At 43.2% G+C, this 19,478-nt stretch overlaps 2 protein-coding genes across 10 annotated transcripts in view; one reads left to right on the plus strand and one right to left on the minus strand.

The window, feature by feature from the left end:
- Window positions 1–600: 600 nt before the first annotated feature.
- mtm (myotubularin) lies at window positions 601–4,328 on the plus strand. The gene is made up of 11 exons (XM_065490149.1): window positions 601–760; window positions 990–1,126; window positions 1,414–1,641; window positions 1,700–1,960; window positions 2,019–2,198; window positions 2,254–2,563; window positions 3,175–3,368; window positions 3,425–3,657; window positions 3,718–3,864; window positions 3,920–4,037; window positions 4,094–4,328. The coding sequence occupies exons 2-11, from the start codon at window positions 1,004–1,006 to the stop codon at window positions 4,184–4,186; spliced, it is 1,887 nt and encodes a 628-aa protein (XP_065346221.1). The 5' UTR covers window positions 601–760; window positions 990–1,003; the 3' UTR covers window positions 4,187–4,328.
- A 43-nt stretch (window positions 4,329–4,371) lies between these two features.
- Window positions 4,372–19,478, minus strand: part of raskol (Ras GTPase-activating protein raskol) — a 97,768-nt gene continuing 82,661 nt past the window's right edge. For 7 of the 9 annotated variants that reach the window (XM_065490144.1, XM_065490141.1, XM_065490142.1 and 4 more), the window contains 14 exons: window positions 11,680–11,783; window positions 11,214–11,314; window positions 9,848–10,007; window positions 9,561–9,646; window positions 8,763–8,864; window positions 8,121–8,305; window positions 7,876–8,063; window positions 7,646–7,808; window positions 7,322–7,580; window positions 7,120–7,268; window positions 6,888–7,054; window positions 5,771–6,823; window positions 5,560–5,709; window positions 4,372–5,272 (listed from right to left, as the gene is read on the minus strand). In XM_065490144.1, the coding sequence (XP_065346216.1) occupies window positions 5,060–5,272; window positions 5,560–5,709; window positions 5,771–6,823; window positions 6,888–7,054; window positions 7,120–7,268; window positions 7,322–7,580; window positions 7,646–7,808; window positions 7,876–8,063; window positions 8,121–8,305; window positions 8,763–8,864; window positions 9,561–9,646; window positions 9,848–10,007; window positions 11,214–11,314; window positions 11,680–11,783 (3,080 nt within the window). In that variant the 3' untranslated portion in view covers window positions 4,372–5,059. The remainder of the gene's footprint in view (window positions 5,273–5,559; window positions 5,710–5,770; window positions 6,824–6,887; window positions 7,055–7,119; window positions 7,269–7,321; window positions 7,581–7,645; window positions 7,809–7,875; window positions 8,064–8,120; window positions 8,306–8,762; window positions 8,865–9,560; window positions 9,647–9,847; window positions 10,008–11,213; window positions 11,315–11,679; window positions 11,784–19,478) is intronic. The other 2 variants (XM_065490143.1, XM_065490140.1) reach the window with 1 other exon arrangement.

The following is a 19,478-nucleotide window of genomic DNA, read 5'->3' on the forward strand; positions in this document are numbered from 1 at the left end:
GCCTTTCCAGAGTTGGTGTGACTTGTTTACCGCATTAGTGTCAACCACCTGTCTCGGCTGTCTCTGTGTTGTGATTGAGTTTATTATTGCTTGTTTTGTTATTATTTATTTTGTTACTGTTGTGTTTGTTTTAAGTATGTGCAATGTGGGAGTGACGAGTGAGCGAACGACAGCTGTTAAAATGGGCACGCCGGTTCCAGCTGTTGAAATGGGCGCGCCGGTAGCAGCTGGTAATATGGGCGGGCCAGTTCCAGCTGTTAAAATGGGCGGGCCAGTTCCAGCTGATAAAATGGGCGGGCCAGTTCCACCTGTTAAAATGGGCGCGGCGGTTCCAGCTGATAAAATGGGCGCGGCGGTTCCAGCTGATAAAATGGGCGCGCTGGTTGCAGCTGTTAAAATGGGTGTGGCGGCTCAAAAATCATGAGATATTTTTTCCGATAGGTTTTGACCAAAAATATCTAAATTCGATAGGTGATTGAGCAAAAATACCTATCGAAATATCGATATTTTCACCGAAAAATATCGATAGTTCAAACTATCGATAGGAAAATTCCCATCACTACTGCACCTGATTCGCAGGCTGGTGGAGTGACGTACTGACGTAGAACCCCGCCCATATCAGATCTGCAGCTGAGTGTGACCGACAGTGACGGAAATCTGAAGTTTATTTTTATTGTTCTGGGAGTCTGGATCGTCGGGAAAATACAATTTCCGGTGACTTGAGCCACAAGTACCAATGATAAATCGATTAGATTGATAGGTATGTATGTATGCCATGGAGTGATGGTGTTTGGAGTCTTGGTATGAAGGGAAGTCACCAATTATTGTGGCATCAAATTGTTAACAATTTGTACTGTCTATTATGGGGCAGTTTCCTGAATTTTATGACATTTCGTTCATTTTGTATCTGTTTTGTATGTGTTTATTCCTGGTACACACGAGTCTTTTGCCGAAACAGTGCTCTTATAAATTATGTGATCTGGTTGCAGCATCATTGGGAACGATGGATCGGAAAATCGGAAGTTCTGAGATGTTGAATCCTGCATCAGCTGGATCCAGAAACGCGAGCACCGACTCCCTCGATTCAGACTCTAAGTCTAGCTCTGTCAACTCCAAACATGACACTGTATGTGTAAAATTCTGCTTATTTTTTTAATTTTAGGGTTTATCCAAAACCAGTTAAATTATTATAGTTTAATTATTAAGATATGTACATAATATATTATGTAGTAATTTTAAAATAAATATCTTATTCATAATTGTATAGTAGTTCCAGTCGCCTTTTCTCTTCCATTGTCATTTATGACATACAGTGTCTCACTAGCTTTGCATTCTTTTTACTTTTGTCTCAAGTCTTGATAGCTAACAACAATAATAATGAATCATTTATATTAATTTCTCTCTTGTTTGCAGGGTGAGACCTCTAGTGTTGGACAACAAAGTGAGAGCACTCCATCCCCACGGCCAGAGGACCTACCTCTTTTGGCAGGAGAAAAGACACAAGGTGTTGCTAGAGATGTGACCTACTTGTGTCCTTATACAGGTCCTGCACCAGGTGTTCTCACTGTAACTAACTACAAATTACACTTCCGAAGCACAGACCGAGATTCGTTGTACACCCTAGAAGTACCACTAGGAGTGGTCAGTGATACTTGATTGGATTGAATGAATGATGAACTAAAATTATTTTCCACATCAGGTCAGCAGGATTGAGAAAGTTGGCGGTGTTTCAAGTCGAGGAGAGAACTCTTATGGCATCGAAGTGTTTTGCAAAGACATGCGTAATCTCCGATTTGCCCACAAGCAAGAAAATCACTCAAGGCGAAGCGTATTTGAAAAACTGCAGTTGCGTGCCTTTCCCCTGTCCCACAGCCTGCCTCTCTTTGCTTTTGATTACCAGGATACATTCCCTGAAGATGGCTGGGCCGTTTATGAGCCAGTTGCAGAATTGAAAAGAATGGTACGTAGAATCAATTAAAACCAGTCACACTAACAGAAGGTGATACTATTTTTTTCAGGGAGTTCCAAACGACTCTTGGAAGATTTCCAGGGTCAATGAGAACTACGAGATTTGTGATAGCTACCCTCAGATTTGGGCTGTACCTGCCTGTGCCTCAGACGAAGATTTGAAGGCTGTGGCTGCATTTAGAAGCAGAGGGCGAGTGCCCATCCTTTCATGGATCCACCCCACATCACAAGTACAAGATCTTTAATTTCATATGACATCTCAAATATGAGTGAATCCCTCCTTAGGCTGCTCTCTTGCGCTGTGCCCAGCCATTGGTTGGTGTTTCTGGCAGACGGAGCCGCGAAGATGAGCGCTACATCCAGCTCATCACTGAGGCCAACGCCCAGTCACACAAACTTTTCATCACAGACGCCAGGCCGAGTGCCAATGCAATTGCTAACAAAGCCAAAGGAGGTGGATATGAGTCGGAAGATGCATATCCCAACGCAGAGCTTGTTTTCCTTGACATTCACAACATCCATGTCATGCGTGAGTCCCTACGGAAGCTGAAAGAACTATGCTTCCCCAACATTGATGAAACTCGTTGGTTAACAGGTTAGCTTATTGATTTATGTACTCTGGATTTTATTATGAATACTCGCTTTGGATAAATATTGATCAGGGACGCTTTGGGAGCGTGCTAAAATTAAACAGTTTCTTTTTCCCTTGCCAGTTACTCCCAAACTACAATTTCTTGAAAAAGCATTTTTTGCCTTTCTAAAAATAAAAAAACAAGCTTCAAAGTCTGCCCCTCAAGTAAAGCGCAGAAGCAGAGATGAACTGAACAAATTCATGCTCTTTTAACATAATATTTGAATATAAGGCTTCACTTATTGTAAAACTTTGCGTGGAGTATTGTCCTCTTAAGTGAATAAATATCTGTTTAAATCTTGTTTTGAAACACATGAATACATATTTAAATCCTAAAAATTAAATTTTGCTTATCATTTGAGCAATTTTGTTTGGGATTTACCAACTCATTAAAAAATGTGAAGGATTATCCAAATTTACCAAATTGAATTGGAAAAATTTGCAAATGTGCCTTAGGTATTTCTTATTTAATTTAGTAAATCACGCCATATAATTTCGCGTGAAAAAAGTTTCTCTCGCCGCACTTTTTTAAACTTTCATTTAAAAGTGACTATTGTGTTTCCTATCGCTTCCAGGCCTTGAATCCACGCTTTGGTTAAAACACATTCGCTACATCCTTGCTGGCGCTATTCGGATTGTGGATCGATTGGAGAATCACAAAACGTCTGTGCTTGTGCACTGCTCTGATGGCTGGGACCGAACCGCTCAGCTGACTGGTTTGGCAATGATCATGCTGGACCCGTATTACAGAACAATCCGTGGCTTTGAGGTTGGAGAAATTGGAAATGTGATCACTTGAGAGCAACTAGATAATTTATTTTCCAGGTTCTGGTTGAAAAAGAGTGGCTCAGCTTTGGGCACAAGTTTGCCCACAGAATCGGCCATGGAAACGAACACCATTCTGACGCAGACCGCTCCCCAGTTTTTTTGCAGTTTGTTGACTGTGTTTGGCAGCTGACACAACAATTCCCCACCGCATTTGAGTTCAATGACTCCTTTTTGCTTCACATCTTGGACCACCTGTATACCTGCCGCTTTGGGACTTTCTTGTTCAACACGTAAACAGCAATCATTCTGACTTGAGCTAGTTCTTCCACTAACCTACGTTGTGTTTCCAGCGATCGAGAGCGGCACAAGGAGGAGGTGAAAAAGAAGACAGTATCGCTCTGGTCATTCATGAATGCTTACTTGGATGACTACCGCAATCCTTTGTACTGTCGACTTCTCCATGCCAGACACGTGCTCTTGCCTGTAGCCAGCATGAGGTGATTTGATATTATTAAAAATTCATGGTCGTGACCCTTACTAATTCAATTCTAGGCACATGAAACTGTGGAAAGGATATTACTGCAGGTGGAACCCTAGCATGAGGACCCAAGATCCTCTCATTCCAAGGTGCAAGGAGCTGTTGGCTCTGCGATCGCAGTTGCAGGCTCAGGTGGGTGATTATGGCCCAGTGAAAATTGTCCTTGTTAATAAGGTTTAAATTTCCAGGTGGAGCAGTACAAAAGGGATGTGGAGGCCAAGAACAGCAACAGGCCAAACATTGGCAGTCCTCAACGCCTAGCTTCACCTATCCATGGCTAACTACATTTATCTCTGTATTCTTTCAACTGGTGGATCCGTTCATTTAGTCTGCTTTCAGTCAGGTTAGCTTTTAATTTGAATATATCTATTATATATATATTTGGAACAAAAAATAAATTATTTAAATTTCTTATTCAATCTATCCAACTTGCTAGTTTCTGTTTGGAAAATGAAACATTACTGCGTCGGCTACTGAGGATCTTGGTTTATTTTCTTAAAAATTTTAAATCTGACAAAACCATTCTGCCAGACTTTCAACAAAGAATTAAATAGTTTTGATAATACACAATTCGCTGAGATAACAAATGAAAAAGCATATTTTATACAAGACGTAGCGTCAAATAATAAAATGATATTCTTGGCAGAGACGTTGAACATAATTCTAATTTAAGTTTACAATATATAAGCACATCTACATGTTTTACTAACATTCGTGTTTTTACACTACATAATAATGTGTGTACATTTTTGCCTGCTATTCTTTAGTGAGAGAATACATTTTGAATACATAATCAAAGCAAAACAAGAGCAAAGTGCTTTACAAGAATATTATGGGGAAAATATCTTGTGCTGAGAATACTTTCATAATGCAGAAGTCTTTTGAGTGAAATACAAGCCTTGGCTATGAGGAGTATCATATCAGCAGAGAAGAGCATCTTTCCGGTTTAATAACAGGTCATTTTAGCTTGATGTTTATCAATCCAATGCACAAAATCTTCTTTGATATTTGTCAAGCTCAAGGCATACATTTAAGCGAGTGAAAGAGGCAATATTTATACAAGAGAAAGAGTTTGAAGAATATTTGGCTCGCCACTAATACAAAGAATTGTACTTCTAACAAAGAGTGCGCGGTTAGTAAAAGCTGTGAGGTTCTTAGCAGGAGCTGCTCCTCAGTTCGGCCAGCTCTGCCAACAGACTGGCGGCAGGCGATCTCATGGCGCCATTGGTGGTGACACTGTCGTTGTTGTTGTTATTGTTGTTGTTAGTGAGGGCTCCGTTTTTGGCTTGTATGGCGCAACGCTCCTTGAGCAGCTGCAGTGCTGTCACCAGCCGCTCATTGGCTGCTTCGACTGCTTCCAGACGAGCCTAGGGAATTAAAAATTCGTGCTCAGAAATAATTTTACATGCAAAGGCATGACTGGTATTTGATGAAACTTTTAGTACGTTTTTTTCCTGCAAGAGCAACTTATGTTTCTTTAGATTCTAGATAAGGTTCATTTTAGTTAAAAATAATAAAAATATTTACAAGTACCAACTTTTTCTTCAGTTTATTTCTATATTTCTTCAAAAATGTTTTATTTGTAACTTTTAATCCAATCAAGATTTTAAACCATACATTGTTTCTCACAAAACAAAATTTTTATTGCGTTTACCTCCTGAGCTTGAACCAGTCTTTGTGATCTATCTAAAGCGCTGGCCCAGTCAGTGTGGCTGCGGTGCTCAACTTGTTTCGCAGCGGCAAGGGCCAACTGACCCTCAAGTCTCTCAACATAAAGTTGTAATTGGTGAATTTCTCTTTCGTACTGGACCAAGAACATACATTAGTTAATTTGAGGAAAAGTATGGGATGGAAGCGCGTCTCACCTGTTCAGGTGTCTTTGGTGGCGGGGGTCCAATGCTGGGCGAGGGCACAATGCTGATGACCCCTCTGCTGTTGCTGAGCCGGTCTTCTGTCGAAGAATCATCAGACAACTCGTCAGAGTGTCTCCTTCTGCCCTTCAGCTGAGCCAACTGGGGATACTGCGGCTGCGCAGCCCTCCAGCCCAAGCTCTGGTGGGGGTTGGTCCTCGGCGCGGGTGGCCGGGCCGGCAGTCTGGGGCGGGGGCTGGGCGGAGGGGTAGAGTCCTCGTCGCTTGAGCTGCACGATGGCTCCGGCCGGCGCCTTGACAAACCACTCTGGTTGCGATGCGGGGGAGTGGGCATGTGATAGACAGGGTTGTTGAAGGCCAGGGCCGGCTTCAGCGGGGCGGCTCTGGTTCCAGGGTCAACGGGCGAGGAGCTCTGGCTGTAGGCAAAGCTTTGGTAGCCAGATGAAGCGACGTTGGACAGCTGAGAAATGCTCAGTTGGCTGCCCTTGTGGTCGGCTTCGTTGGACGAGGTGTCATCTGAGATTTCCCTCTTTACTGGCAACGGCGACCGGTGGCCGTTCTCCTGCAGACGCGGTGGCGGCAGGTGAGAGTTTCGTGGCAGGGTGGAGGCTCTGGTGGCCATCGGAGACATCTGCTTGATGGTCAGGCTCTCTGCGGGGCAGTTGATCGTGGGGTCGTTGAACCTGAAGATGTTCCTCTGCAGGGACTGGTAACTGTGCGAGGCGCTGTCCGTCGAGTGTCTGTGGGCAGTGCCATTGGTCTGGACATTTTGCGAGACAAGCGCGAGTCTGGGCGTCATGGGCGCCGGGGAGGAATGCTGGCGCATCACAGGTGGGTGGTGGCTGGTGCCGCCGTTGGTCTGCACTGGCGTGATGGCTGACACTCTCAGGTTGTCCAGCACTTTGGTCAGGCGATCGAGACTTGAAGAGCCGGGACCGCTTGTCGAGCATTTTGGAAGGCTCTCGGTTAGCAGAGTTTGCAGGATGCTTAGCTGCTTGCCCAGGTCAATGAAACCGTCGAATTCGGGAACGCTGCGATCTAAAGGACTCTGCAATAAAGCGATTTATTAGTTTTGGTCTCCCTAGCAAGTATTAGGGCACAATGGAACTTACAGAAATAGTTCGGAGGTAGTTCTTCATGGCATTAGCCTCGCGCTCAATAAAATCGTTGAGGAACTCCATGAAGTTCTCCTTGCCTTGGAATCTGGTGAAGTTGGCCAAGGTTTGCAGTGTCTTGGCCACTAATGTCAAATTCCGCGCTGTTCGCTCATTTGGATATTCTGTATGATAAATTTTTGTTAATTAATAACCTCGATTGCAGAGGAAATGATGGCGCAATCATTACCATGCGTGATTCCAAAGAGACTGGGTGAGAGAATAGCTGGGCAAAGGAATCTCAGGAAAATTGATGCAGAAATCAGATTATCACTGATGTCCTCCCTTTCCGCTTGCATGAGCCTGAGCCTGAATGTGTGGAAAACTTCCCTGAGCTCCCTGTTAAAATAAGCTTATAAATTGGATGCAAAAGCTTCTCAGAACTAATTTACGTTGGGAATGAGTGGCGAGAAGAGAGGATTTTGCTCCAAGCCAGTTCTACTTTGGATCTGAGATTCTTCTGCTGCTTCTGTAGGGCAGTTTGGCTTCCAACCTTCAGAGGGTCAACCTCGCATTCCTCCTGACCCAGGTTGACCTCAGCCACAAATTGCGCCAGCGTGGAGCGCAAGTATGAGTCGCCAACCAGCTTCAAATACGCCTCCATCGCTTTTGTCGCAAGAGAATTCCCTCGGAACGTAAGCCGCTCATCATCTGAGAGTAACAGTCAAAAAATAATTTAATACCAATTGTTACAGAGAAAAACACAAATTACTCACCAACGCGGTCAATATCTAGCATAACAACATCAGCCAAGAAATTTTTGGCAAGTCCTTCTTTCTGCATTACATGCACAAGGGCAGTGGCAATGTCCTCTTTGGCCTTGACGCCAACCGCTGGTTCCAGCAGTTCGCAAATATTCAAGTAGTCTTTTTTCAGGAGCTGCAAATTTATTTCAATTTGTTATGTCATGTCTGTGTTTTCCACACATGCTATTTTTGTGTCTTACATCCAGGAAATCCTGATAGTTGGCAATCGGCAGGATGTCAATGGTTTGGAACCTGCATTTAATTCTCAGCGCTGGTGAGTCTTTGCTGCCGTTGGTCGAGCCAGACGAGGAAATCGGAGGCAACACAGGGTACCACTTTTCGGAGAGATAGCGCGACGCTATGTCATGGACAGGAATATTGACAGTGCCTGATGCAATAAGAAAAGTTAGAATACTGGCTATTTTTGAACCAAATAAAGACTGACCTATTATCGTGCCTTTGTCCCGTTTTCGTTTCCTGTCTGCCTCCCGGTAAAGGTGGACATTGATCGTGTTGACTGACGGGAGGCCATTAAATTCAAACTGCTCGCCCCAAAAACATATTTCGCCTTTTTGTTTGCACGACGTCCGGGCGTAAAGCGTGCGGTCCAAATACAGCTCGCAGAAATATCTAAAATTCAAAAGCCACAACATCCAGGTTATTGTGCGAAATACTTGTTAACTCTTGCTTAGTCACTGCATACATACACATTTTAAAAATTCTAGCAAAGAAAAGGCAAGGCTTGCAAAAAAATGCGAAAACGATAAATTATAATGGCAATCTAACGCTGCAATTTATCACCTAAAATTAGGTTTTCTTGTAAATTTGTTCGAATTATAAATATAATTTATATAGTATCTGTTCAGTTGAAAAAACCCCAAATATTTGAACTTGACTGCTTTCCTTAAGAAGCTTATCAACATATTGTGCTGGTTAATATCTCTGTTCAATTGACAGTTGAATGAATTTCGGTTGAGAAATCATTAGTGTCCTACATATCAACAAACCATTATCAAAATATTAAAAAAATAAATAAAGTAGTCCAGAGAACCGAAAGCGATTTCAATAAACAAGGAAATGAACAGACCTCTTTTTGTTCGGAATTCCCTTGGCTTCTAGAATCCAAAACTGCAGCGAGCTGTCGGCGCGGCGTTTGTGATCCTGATCGGGTTGCACTGTCCTCCGCAGACTGAAATCATCACCACAATACTCATTTTCCAGGCGGCGCAAGATCTTCTTGATTCGGATTTCTCGGTCAGACATATTGGTGCCTGAAGTGAGACCCAAAGCACGACGTTCGCGATAAGATTACTAAAAGTCGCGCAGCCACTGAACTTGCTGATTAGGTGGTAGAATTAAAATGCGACAAAAGCAACTTTTTTGTTTTCCGCTATGGTGGGAATGGATAATAAAGGGCATGTGGAGCGTGTCGCTGATAATGTCACAATGACACTGTGCAAACAGCGACGCTGTTGGCTCTCGCTCTGTCGGTCGGTCGGTCACTCGCGCACGCACAGCACAGAGTATGCGGTCGGCTCGGCCCCCCAAACAAACATAAATATCACGACGGCTAATGAGTGGTACTAATTAATGTGGCAGACTTAGGAAACACTCCTTGCTATACATTGTTTGCTACAAACGAACTGTTAAAGCTCACTTTTGCAACGTGGCTGACATCACACTTTATAAGAAAAGTTCACAGAACCATGATATGATCTACAGCATTGTAAAAAATGCGTTGTACTAAATCACTCAGGGTTTGGGCTTTACTGCTGTGTTCACCGCGGAGCGTGGCGAATTGTGGGAAATTAATTTTCGTGCCGCTTGATCTGACCCAGCGCGCTTAAAGACCAAAAATACAGACATATTAACGTATGATGCGTACCTGTGCACCCACTTGTCCCTCTCCTCAGCGGTTCTGCATGAGAAATATCGAATGCCTCCATTACCCTGTGATGGACTTGTGGTCACCTGAAAAATTGTAGTATGGAAACGTGAGAAATGCATAACACGATAAAATCAGCTGACGTAAAACTGGCTCGTGACTCGTAGAGAGTCATGCCACTTATTATTCTAACATTTGACCGCTGACTATGACATGCGAGTTATTTGTTATTAAAATAGGATTTCCAGAACTCGGTTGGAAAATTTATTAAATTTTGACAGTTTTACCTGAAAGCAATTTTCTCTTCCAAGCACAGAAGGGTGCAGGGGTTTTATTTCGACGCCCTCGGCAGCCAAGTCGAGCGTCTGCATCATATTTTGGCCGCACAGCAGGGATTCATGCGAACGCGAGGTTCTCAGCCGTGGAGGCCCATCCAGTCCAGCACTGCTGGTGCACAAGAAAAGGAAGCTTGATTAATCAATCGTCGTGGCACACACGCGGGAAATGGAAAATCCACACTTGAACAGCAATATCCTAATAGAAAAGTCCGTGCAGCAACCGAGAGAAAACCGTCGACGAGTCGATTTGGAGGAGCGAGAGCGTTCGAATGAGCACCGGACGCTGGCTGCCTGGCTGGAGAACAGGGTCAAGTAACTGGTGGGTGGGCGCGGCCAGTGCGCGAAATATTAAGACACACACACAGCAGCAGCAGCAGCACCCCACCTGTGTATGTTCGGTAGGTCGCGTTAAAAGCAATTAAGGACCAATAATCAGGTCGCTGACGCCGCCTCTCCAAATCAACCGGCGATTTTTGACTGTTTAATCAAATCAAGTTGCTGCGGTCAAGGGAATCTAAGGCATGGGAAATAGATTTGTAGCTATGATGTAAGCTAGTCACAGTCGACCCCCGGGGGCACAAAAGGCTTAAGGATCAGAGCTGACGCTGCTGATTTTTATCGCGGAATCGTCGCATCGTCGAAGCGATATAACTTTACGGGCGCTACTTTTTGGATTTCACACTGTGGTAGGTATGTTTAAAAAGGCATGATGTCACCTTGGCGTTAACCTGAATTCGGCAAGATTAAAAATTACTCGAAGAATTAAATAAACGTGCTGCAGACGCAGCGTTTCGCCAGGAAATCATAAATAAAGCAAGTTTCTATACGGGACGTGTTGATGCGAACTCTAAAGGACTTTGGCAATTTATTTACGACCAATTAGGCAAAATCCTCGGGAGCACGTACTACTTGAAGCGTATTCTGCAAAAGGTGCTTTGCAAAAATTTAGCGCTCCATTAAAGGAACGCGTGAGCGAAATACTTTACGCAACTTTTGCAGCCATCTGTTCACTTCATTTGCTGTTCTTTCCGTGGCAAACACGTACGCACCGTTTTTCGAGAGTAAAGAGCTTTATGTTGGTTATTGACTAATACGGCCCTTCTAATCCTAGAGAGACGCACGTGGCCGGTTTCGAAAACGAAACAGTGAACTTTCATCGCCAAAAAAGAATTGAAATGATGCATTGTTTTTTCTTAAAAGAGAGTTTTGGGCCGAAAAAGGAGACTATAGAAAAGCTTAATCCACACGAAATAAGTCGTTTTTGCCTTTGAATAAAACGTTCAAAAGGTTCAGCATCCATATACACCATTTTTACCTTTCTGGTTCCATGACGCCACTGCGCTTTCGCTCCAACTTCGTCACACTCTTGGTCCGTTTTAGAGGATTCGAGCGGAACGATCGTTTGGAGAAGAAATTCTGCAAGAAACAGTACAAAATGTTTGTTAAAAAAATTAGCGAGTCTTGCGCAAAGAGTGAGCGCTAAATTAGCGTGAGAGAGATGAAAGTCCTGCTCCGCTGGCATGAGTAATGGCTTGCGCAAAGAATTAGATGACTTAACAAATGATACTTATCTTATAATACAATAAAGGAAATGATTTTTTTTTAATTCAATTTAAGTATAACATTTACAAGCGGCGCCATGCAGTGGCGGCTACAAAGTCAAACTTTATTGAAGAGTGAATCGTCAATTATGTTCATTATTTTTTTTTTAAAGGAAATGACGAATCGATTTAACAAGTGCTCTTCGCAATGCAAATAAGATAAGACTTGAAAATACTCACGACAATCCTGGAGGGGGTCAACTCGAGACCTCTTGAGCCCAGGACAGGGGTGGCGGGGGCACTGCCCCTGCGTGGGTTGCTGCATGCCTTCTCGTAAGAAGTGTCTGAAACAAAAGGAAAAGTCCCTTTAGTGAAAAGTACTCTTGAGTCGCGATTGTTATTGTTCAGCCCCCGCAACCAAAACATATCGCATTTCGCCTAACTTTGCATAAACACGAGAGCTTGAGCATATAGTAAAACTACAACGGAATGGTGACTAACAATGTGAGAATTCTTGAATACGCCTCACACGTGAGATCCTTTTCAATGCGGAGAGTAAAAGGTGGAGAAAAAGCTAGATGTCACTTTTACTTTTGAAGATTTTGGCCTGACAAAATTTTTGTGTAATCGAGTTGTCTGGTCTGGCTCTTAAATTCGATCAATGCACATTTCTCCATCTTCATCAGGTTGTTTTGAGCGACAAAACTTTCTCACATTAATTACGCTTCACTTGTGCTGGCATGATTTATTTATCTGGCAATTTTGTGCGTGTACACGACGCAACGTCAAAGCGGGTTTTCACAGTTAGTTAAACCAACAAACCTCGACAGACGAAAGTTGCTTCTTGAATCGACGAGCCAAAATAAATCTGCTGTAAATCAAGTGCAAATTTCTTTCTCTTTTATTGCCCCTCAGGAAGTGATCCGATTTCGGTGTTCAACACAATTATCAAAAATAACGATATCAGCCACGCATAGAGAGCGAAAAATGAAAACTGGCGACGTGAAAACGGAACGTGTGTCAATTATTCGCTCGCAATTCATTAAAAGCGCCGGTAAAAAGGCACTTCCTCTAGTTTATTGCAGCAGCTGAGCTTTAATTACTGCTCTCCAGCTGGCATTAAAAGCACTTGAGCGTTAATAATCTTAAAAGGGTTCCTATGTGGCCGGCGTCGATAATATTAAATACAAAATGTCATAAAAACCTAAAAGACAAAATAACATACAGTTTGATTGGTCGCATTGTCTACTCGACCAGAAAATTCAGATGTATTTTCTCTTTCCCTTCTTTGTTTTTACATCTCGCTGCTTTTCTTACTAAATGGAAACCTCTCGAGCGTGTTGTGGAACTGGAATTACGACCAAAGAAATCAAGTGTCGACCGTGTTTCCTTTTCGCCTTATGTTGTCATCACGAAAACTAAAAACTATTGCCTCTTCCACCGCCTCTTTCGCACCTTTCCTCTCCGGAGTGCACATGGCGCGCTCCGTCTATTTTCTAATCACGTCGATTTTCCTCGGCAGAACACGTGCCCTTTTTCTTTCCACCTAGAATTTTATCATCTGCGCGTGCGGCTGTAAAAATTATTGTATTAGGTCTGTCCGCCTATCTGGCACTTTGCAGCTGCCTCTCAGGTCTACAATTCCGCCAATATGGCGTGTGCCCAATGGCAGCGCGCAAGGTGGTGTCGCTACACTCCTTGGGAGAGCAGAAGATAAGCTTTTTGTTTTTCGCTGATTGTGAGAGCCAGAGAACACGCAATTAAAGGAAAGAAACAAATTGTCTGGGCCCTGTTTGTAGTTTACTGGATTTTTTTTCTTCCAAGCAGAAATTTTTCAAGCAGAAATTTAATTATTGTTGAATTATTTAAAATTTAAAAAATATTTTGAGCTGTCTAACAATTGAAGGAGAACGAGCTTAGAAGGTTGCCAACCCTCATTCCGCTCTCATCCGCAGCTTCCCTCGATTGGCACCTTTTGTCTGGAGAGCGGAACGATTCCTCCTGCCGGCGCTCATCTGCTGGCAGCAGACGGCGCGGCAGATGGTTCCTACACGCAGACGAGCTCTCAATTTTCATTACATTGGACTCCTTCTTACGCTTGACTATCTTTCTTTTTGGGCACGAGTTATACAACACCCTGAGCAGCCGTGTGGCAGCAGCACCTGCCTCCAGGGTCGCGGCGAAGGATGGCAGCTGGCCAGGTCACGTGTCCCCAAGCGGGTCACTGCGGCGGCTGCTGCCGAGGATCAAACAAACAGGTTCTCTAGCTGGAGATAAACCACAACACTCGGAGCATTAATGATGCCGTGCGCCGACAATAATTGCAGTTGCTGCGGTCGAGAGTGCATGCCTCCAATGATGCACCTCTCACTCTATTACGAGCATTCATGGGTATTTGTGAGCAGCGCTATGGGAGCCAAATTGTCGTGCACCGGACAAGACGTGCGACACCATTTTCTGGCTCGTTTTCAAAATTAAATTACGGCATGTTAAGTTTCCGAGGGAAAATGGTAAATTGGTCTCGAGAGTGTGATTTGCAGCGAAATTGGCTGTGATAGCTGGCCTTGATTCCGCCTCAAAGGCAGATGTTTGAGCGATTCCACTCTTCTTGCCACCCAAAGTCTGTCTAGCGATTTTCCAAGTTCGTTTGCTTTTTGATTGTTGAATTCAATCAAATAAGGCTGATGCAGATTAGATAGCGAATGAGCTGCCAGTAGCAAAGAAAATCCACGTGTTCTATGCTAACTTGAAATTCATCAGTAATGTATTTAACTTGAGGCCTTCTACTTTTGACCAACAAAGTTGCTCAATGTTTAGAAACCCGATATTAAAGCGATTCGCAATGACATACCATGTAAGCAGAGTATATCTAATGCTGCTGGGACGGCAAAAGAAAGTCGTGTATAATAATTGCGGCTTGGAAACGCAACCCTCAGCAGTGGTGGTGAATTTTCTGCCTGAAAAGCCTTGCTAATTAGAACTCGCAATTGCGGTCTGTTGTTTTTTCTTCTCATCGCACCGCTGCCGATATGCTTTTGCGGAGAGAAGAAAGCAGCTCGTTTTTCATTGTGCCTCAATGAAGGAAACACTGCACGCGGCCTCTAGAAAAGTGCCAGTCAGACCAATTGAGTCAGTCGATGCGCAATTAGCGTAATTGACATCATACACAAGAGCCGATCTTTTTAACAGACGATGATGATTTATGAGACGAACACATACATGCACTAACACTCGTTTTTATACGCTCCAATAATTGCTCATGAAAAGTGCATATTTTATATATACAACCGGCTTGGCCATCTTTCTCGTGGCGCTCTCGGCGGTACGTGCGGATGCATTTAATTTTTTCCCAGCAGATCGATTCCACCGCACGCTGCATAACATAGTGACCTAGTATGTGCATACAATTGACTGGAAAATGCATTCTGCGTTCTTTTAGGTAGATCGGCGTGCGTGAGCAAAAAGTCTTGATTACGGTATTCCTCTATATCAAGAGGACGCTTCATTCATGCGTATATTATATAGTCAAGTGTTTGTTTGTCGCGGACTCTTTTATAACGTAGCTGGCCCAATTGCGCTTAGCACAATGGTGACCAACGGCTAACTGTATCTCATTCGGCTCCTCTCTTTATTTGCATGCGACGTAGTCGTGATATTTATTGCACCGCGGTGAACAGTAATTCAGACGTGCTGAACGCATTCACCAAAAATCCAGCAGTTGAGCGCAAAAACGCTACACGAAAATTTGGACGTGCACACAGAAGCCTCTCAGTTACAATCGTTAGCTCGCACAAAAGGGTAATAAATTCCACCTTTTCCTACACTGGTTATCAAGACAAGCAATAAGCTTTGTCATAATTTTGTACTCCTGCCCGTCCCGAGATCCCATCTCCGCGCCATAACTCGTGTCCCAAACAGAAAATTCCTCCGAAACAAAAAACATAAATATCTAGAGTTACAGCGCCAGCGACGAGATTTATATTATGCTGCACGAATAGGAATCTAGCTGAGGCATGGAAAATCGCTACGATTTCAATAAATTACACACACTTCGGCGTGATTAAAATAATCCAGCTTGCCGGCACGCATCCAGGATGCGGAGCAGCGATTTGATCAGGGGAAAATTGATTAAGTCAGCCCTTCGAGAGCAGATATAAATTATCGTCCAAAATCTCTGATCTGTGCCAACAAGGGGCCGGCTGACGTCATTTCGAGTTAGAATTCACCGCACGCGCGACGCTTTTATTAATTGAGGGCGACGTGTCCGATCAAAAATCAAAAGAGTTGTCACCCGAAATCAACTAGCCTATACATCAAGCGATGCGTGGCCAATCCCAGCAAACGAATGCAGCGTGTATCATTTTGACACTGGCCGCTCGCTCGCCGACATTCCCCAAGTGTAATCAAGTGTACAAGGATACATAATGTTGCGCAAGAAACGGTGGGAAATTTTGGATGCCGCATTTTTGAAACAAAAATCTGTTAAACCCTGGGAACCATATCAGCATAAAGGATTTTTTTCTCTTGTTTAGGATGATCGACATGTTAGTGTCACTCGATTTATTGGCTCCCTCTTTTGAGTAGCCGGCACCACAATAATTACATTGTTTACCGCCAAAGAACATTACTTCATAGATATAGTCGAACTTTGTGACGATCTACTCTAATATTTCATCAAATAAAAAGCGTGGTAACAATATATTAAACCAGATTTCGATGTTGTGTAAATGGTAAATTAAAAAATGTCACTCTTCTCATTGCTCTGCTGCTGAGATATTTAATGTGTATATACTTTGTTGGGGTGAAAAAAAAATAAGCCCAGTTTGAAATTCAATTGGTAAAATGTTCTCTTAACTATTTAAGTTGCGAATCTTGATACGTCGCCGTCGTTTATTAATAAAGGAGCCGGAGCAGCGCGGCACCGCCAAGGCTAAACGAAAAAGCCGAGCCTTTTCCTCCTCCTCCTCTCCTCCTTATGCCTCCGTGAATGGAATCTTTTTCGACTCGCTTTTTCTTTTTGCACCCAGCCTGTTTTCCTTCGAGCGTCTTTTTATTCGAATCGCAAGTAACTCGCAGCGATCATTTTCAGCATCTTCCAGCTCTGCTTGGCGGCTACACATACATACTCAACGGCTGCTATTTTATTACAATATTGCGACTTTTCCCCGGCATGCGGTGCTCGTGCGCCGTGTTTTTTACTCGGGGGACAAGGAATGAATCACTCGCGAATGGCGTGAATTGTACTCCTTGGAGAGAAACGCCGGTCTCACTGTGCATGCAGATGGAGATAAAGGGTGTGCTGAAAACAGCCAAAGCGCAAGGCAAAGAATAGAAAAACTTATTCCTCCGTTCTCAGATTTTCACACTAATGCACTTAAGTACACGACAGGTCGGTGGCTGAAATATTTTATTGGTGATTGTAAAATATGCACACAAGCTCTTAGGAGTAACACCACGCATAAAATGCAAAACAGAGCTAATTTCGGAGCTTACGCGATTAAAATATAAACACCCGCTGCTGTGGTTTGCTCGGTTGGGATAATTATGCTGTAAAAAGCCTTTTGAATGTATAGTTGTGCGCACATGTGACTTTCCCAAACAATAAAAGTGAAAACAAAGCAGCACAGGCTTCCAAGAAAAAAATAATATGAAGGAGGAAAAACAGAAGAAAAACTAACCAAGATGTTGCAGGCACGCTTTTCTAATTTACAATTAGCAACACTCCGAAAGCAGATATTTTATCCATGCTCAAGAATGGGCCAGCGTATTAACCAATCAGCGAAAATCTCAAACAGAATGTAATTAACTCTTCAGAGGTCATTTGCCCCTAAAAGCCAAGAGCTGTCTTATCAGATGGGGCCAGCCGTCAAAACGCCGCAGCTGGCCAGATCGAATGTCGCAAAGCAGCATCAAATATTTTGCTTGTGCGGGCCTCTTTCTATTTTAATATTCGTCCACGATGATTATTGAAAATCGGTGCGAATTAATTACGCCTGTCATTGCCGCCATATTTGAGGTAGAATGCAAACAGGCTGGCACAGTCCTAAAGTGGCCCGCCATATTTGGATTTGCTGACCTAGTGGGTCACGATTGCCACATTTTCGACTCTCAATTGCACGCATACATGGGGCATTAGATGCCTTTACTGGCTGGCTCTGCTCGGCAAAACGATCAGCAGGGGCTTTATTTGCCTGATGCCCTCGTTTTTCTCTCTCTTGCAACCGATGGACCTATTGAAAAGACTGCGCCGCATGCGTGCTGCTCTGCGTGTGCGAGATAATTTGTCATTTGTAGGCGTGATTTGGCGGAAATGAGATTGCTGCCAACGCGATTCATCTTAGTAAATATATGTTGAGTGGTGAGATAGAAAGCCTGCTGTTCAAAAGAAGAGCGTTTCGAATTGAGTTCTGCGTCTTTCAAAAGATGAATGCACAATTTTCGTTTCATGTCAGATGACTGAAATCAATTTAAATGTTCTCTCACTAAAGGAATTCAGGAAGTCAAAGAAACACGGTATTAATTTAATTTTATTCAGCGCCGAGTAGACGATAGCAAAAAAGATACGGGAAGTTATGCTAGTTTCAAACATAACATATATCATTGAAGAAAAACGGCAAATCGCTTAACCTGTCACTTCTGCGACTTTTAACTCTATTTCTAAGATGATGGATTTCTCAGAAGTCACACCCTAACGTTAGGCATTGTTTAGCTGTTCTGTCCAGCTCATCATCAATCGCCGCGAAAGGCGGAATTTTTCATTGTGGAATTGACAGCAAGCGCAATAACGAGATAGGCTATGGTCGTATTATGCGTTTCGTTAAGGACTCGGTGCGCCACCTTGAAATTGAAATTATCGCCAGTCACACTGGCTGACACGCCTTGCCAGCGTTCGAAAGTGCTCCTGTCACTTCTCTCTGAGCGCCAAAGTTATTCTTTGTATGGTTGTTAAACTCCACGTTCAAGCAACACAATGAGCTATACTGAAATGAAAACGAATCTAGAACGAGATGACCATGGGTGGTGCGTAAAATATTCCACACAACAAAATGCTGGACCAAAAAATGTTCCCTTATTTTTTTAGATATTACATATAGATTGCAACTTTGGCCACCTCTACAAATTAGTTTACAATTAATTTAATGACTAATCTGCTCTATTACGATTATCGATACACCATTAGCAAACACTCCTTTTGTTTGCGGCATAATTAATTTGGGAAATTCTCCCCAGTAAGATTAATTTAGGATTAACAAACAACTTTAAATTGAATAAATTCAGTTCTGTCTGCAGAGAGATTCAGATCATCAAAAATAGGTCAGCTCTAATTTAAGAATTCTTTTGTCTTCGGAACAAATTCCTAATTGAGCGTGTTGGCCTATTAAAAACGCCTCGCGCGTCCAACTCGCATCATGCTCGCTTATTAATCTCGCTTTCCAGCAACACGCTTGTTCTTTAGTAGACGTGCGGTAATGGATTCGGTGAGAGAGCTGGAGGAAAGTAATTTTTCGAAACGCACGTCAACAAGTCGAGGATTATAATTTTTCAGCAGCGTAATACACACGTGTTGTTACGAGTTTGTCTCATAGGTCGGTGATTTTCGAAAGCTTCCGAGACCAATTAAATAATAGCCTGATCATAAAGGACCGTGAACAGTTATATCAGAGAGCGCGCGCAGAAAGAGAGAGGAGAGATAATTATTGAGGCGAGGCCCGCGGTCGTTATTTTTGATATTTTTGGCAGTTCGCAGTAGCGTCAGCTTCATGAACAACTGATTTTACGACCTGCTGAGATTTTGCCCAAATAGCAGCGTTGAAAAAACAAACATTAGGAGAGCTGTGGCGAAATTTGATCGATCGCTACGTGAGCGTGCTCTGCTCGCCGGAGAATTAAATGGTTCTAAAATTCTAATCCCGCTGGTTTTGCTGGGGAACAACATCCTGGTTAGATTAAGAATTATAGAATGCAAGCGGCTGGGCTTTGTGTCCTCGTATCTGTTTTTTCCTTTCTTTCCGCGAGCTTGCATCCCCTCCATATATCAG

This window comes from Cloeon dipterum, chromosome 4 (assembly GCF_949628265.1).
Source record: "Cloeon dipterum chromosome 4, ieCloDipt1.1, whole genome shotgun sequence".
NCBI lineage: Eukaryota > Metazoa > Arthropoda > Insecta > Ephemeroptera > Baetidae > Cloeon > Cloeon dipterum.

Bases quoted from the DNA above. Each gene is read 5' to 3' on its own strand.
- mtm (XM_065490149.1), top strand. From the start codon at position 1,004: ATGGATCGGAAAATCGGAAGTTCTGAGATGTTGAATCCTGCATCAGCT. The intron at 1,642-1,699 runs GTCAGTGATACT...TTTCCACATCAG, and splicing joins TAGAAGTACCACTAGGAGTG to GTCAGCAGGATTGAGAAAGT. The intron at 2,564-3,174 runs GTTAGCTTATTG...TATCGCTTCCAG, and splicing joins TGAAACTCGTTGGTTAACAG to GCCTTGAATCCACGCTTTGG.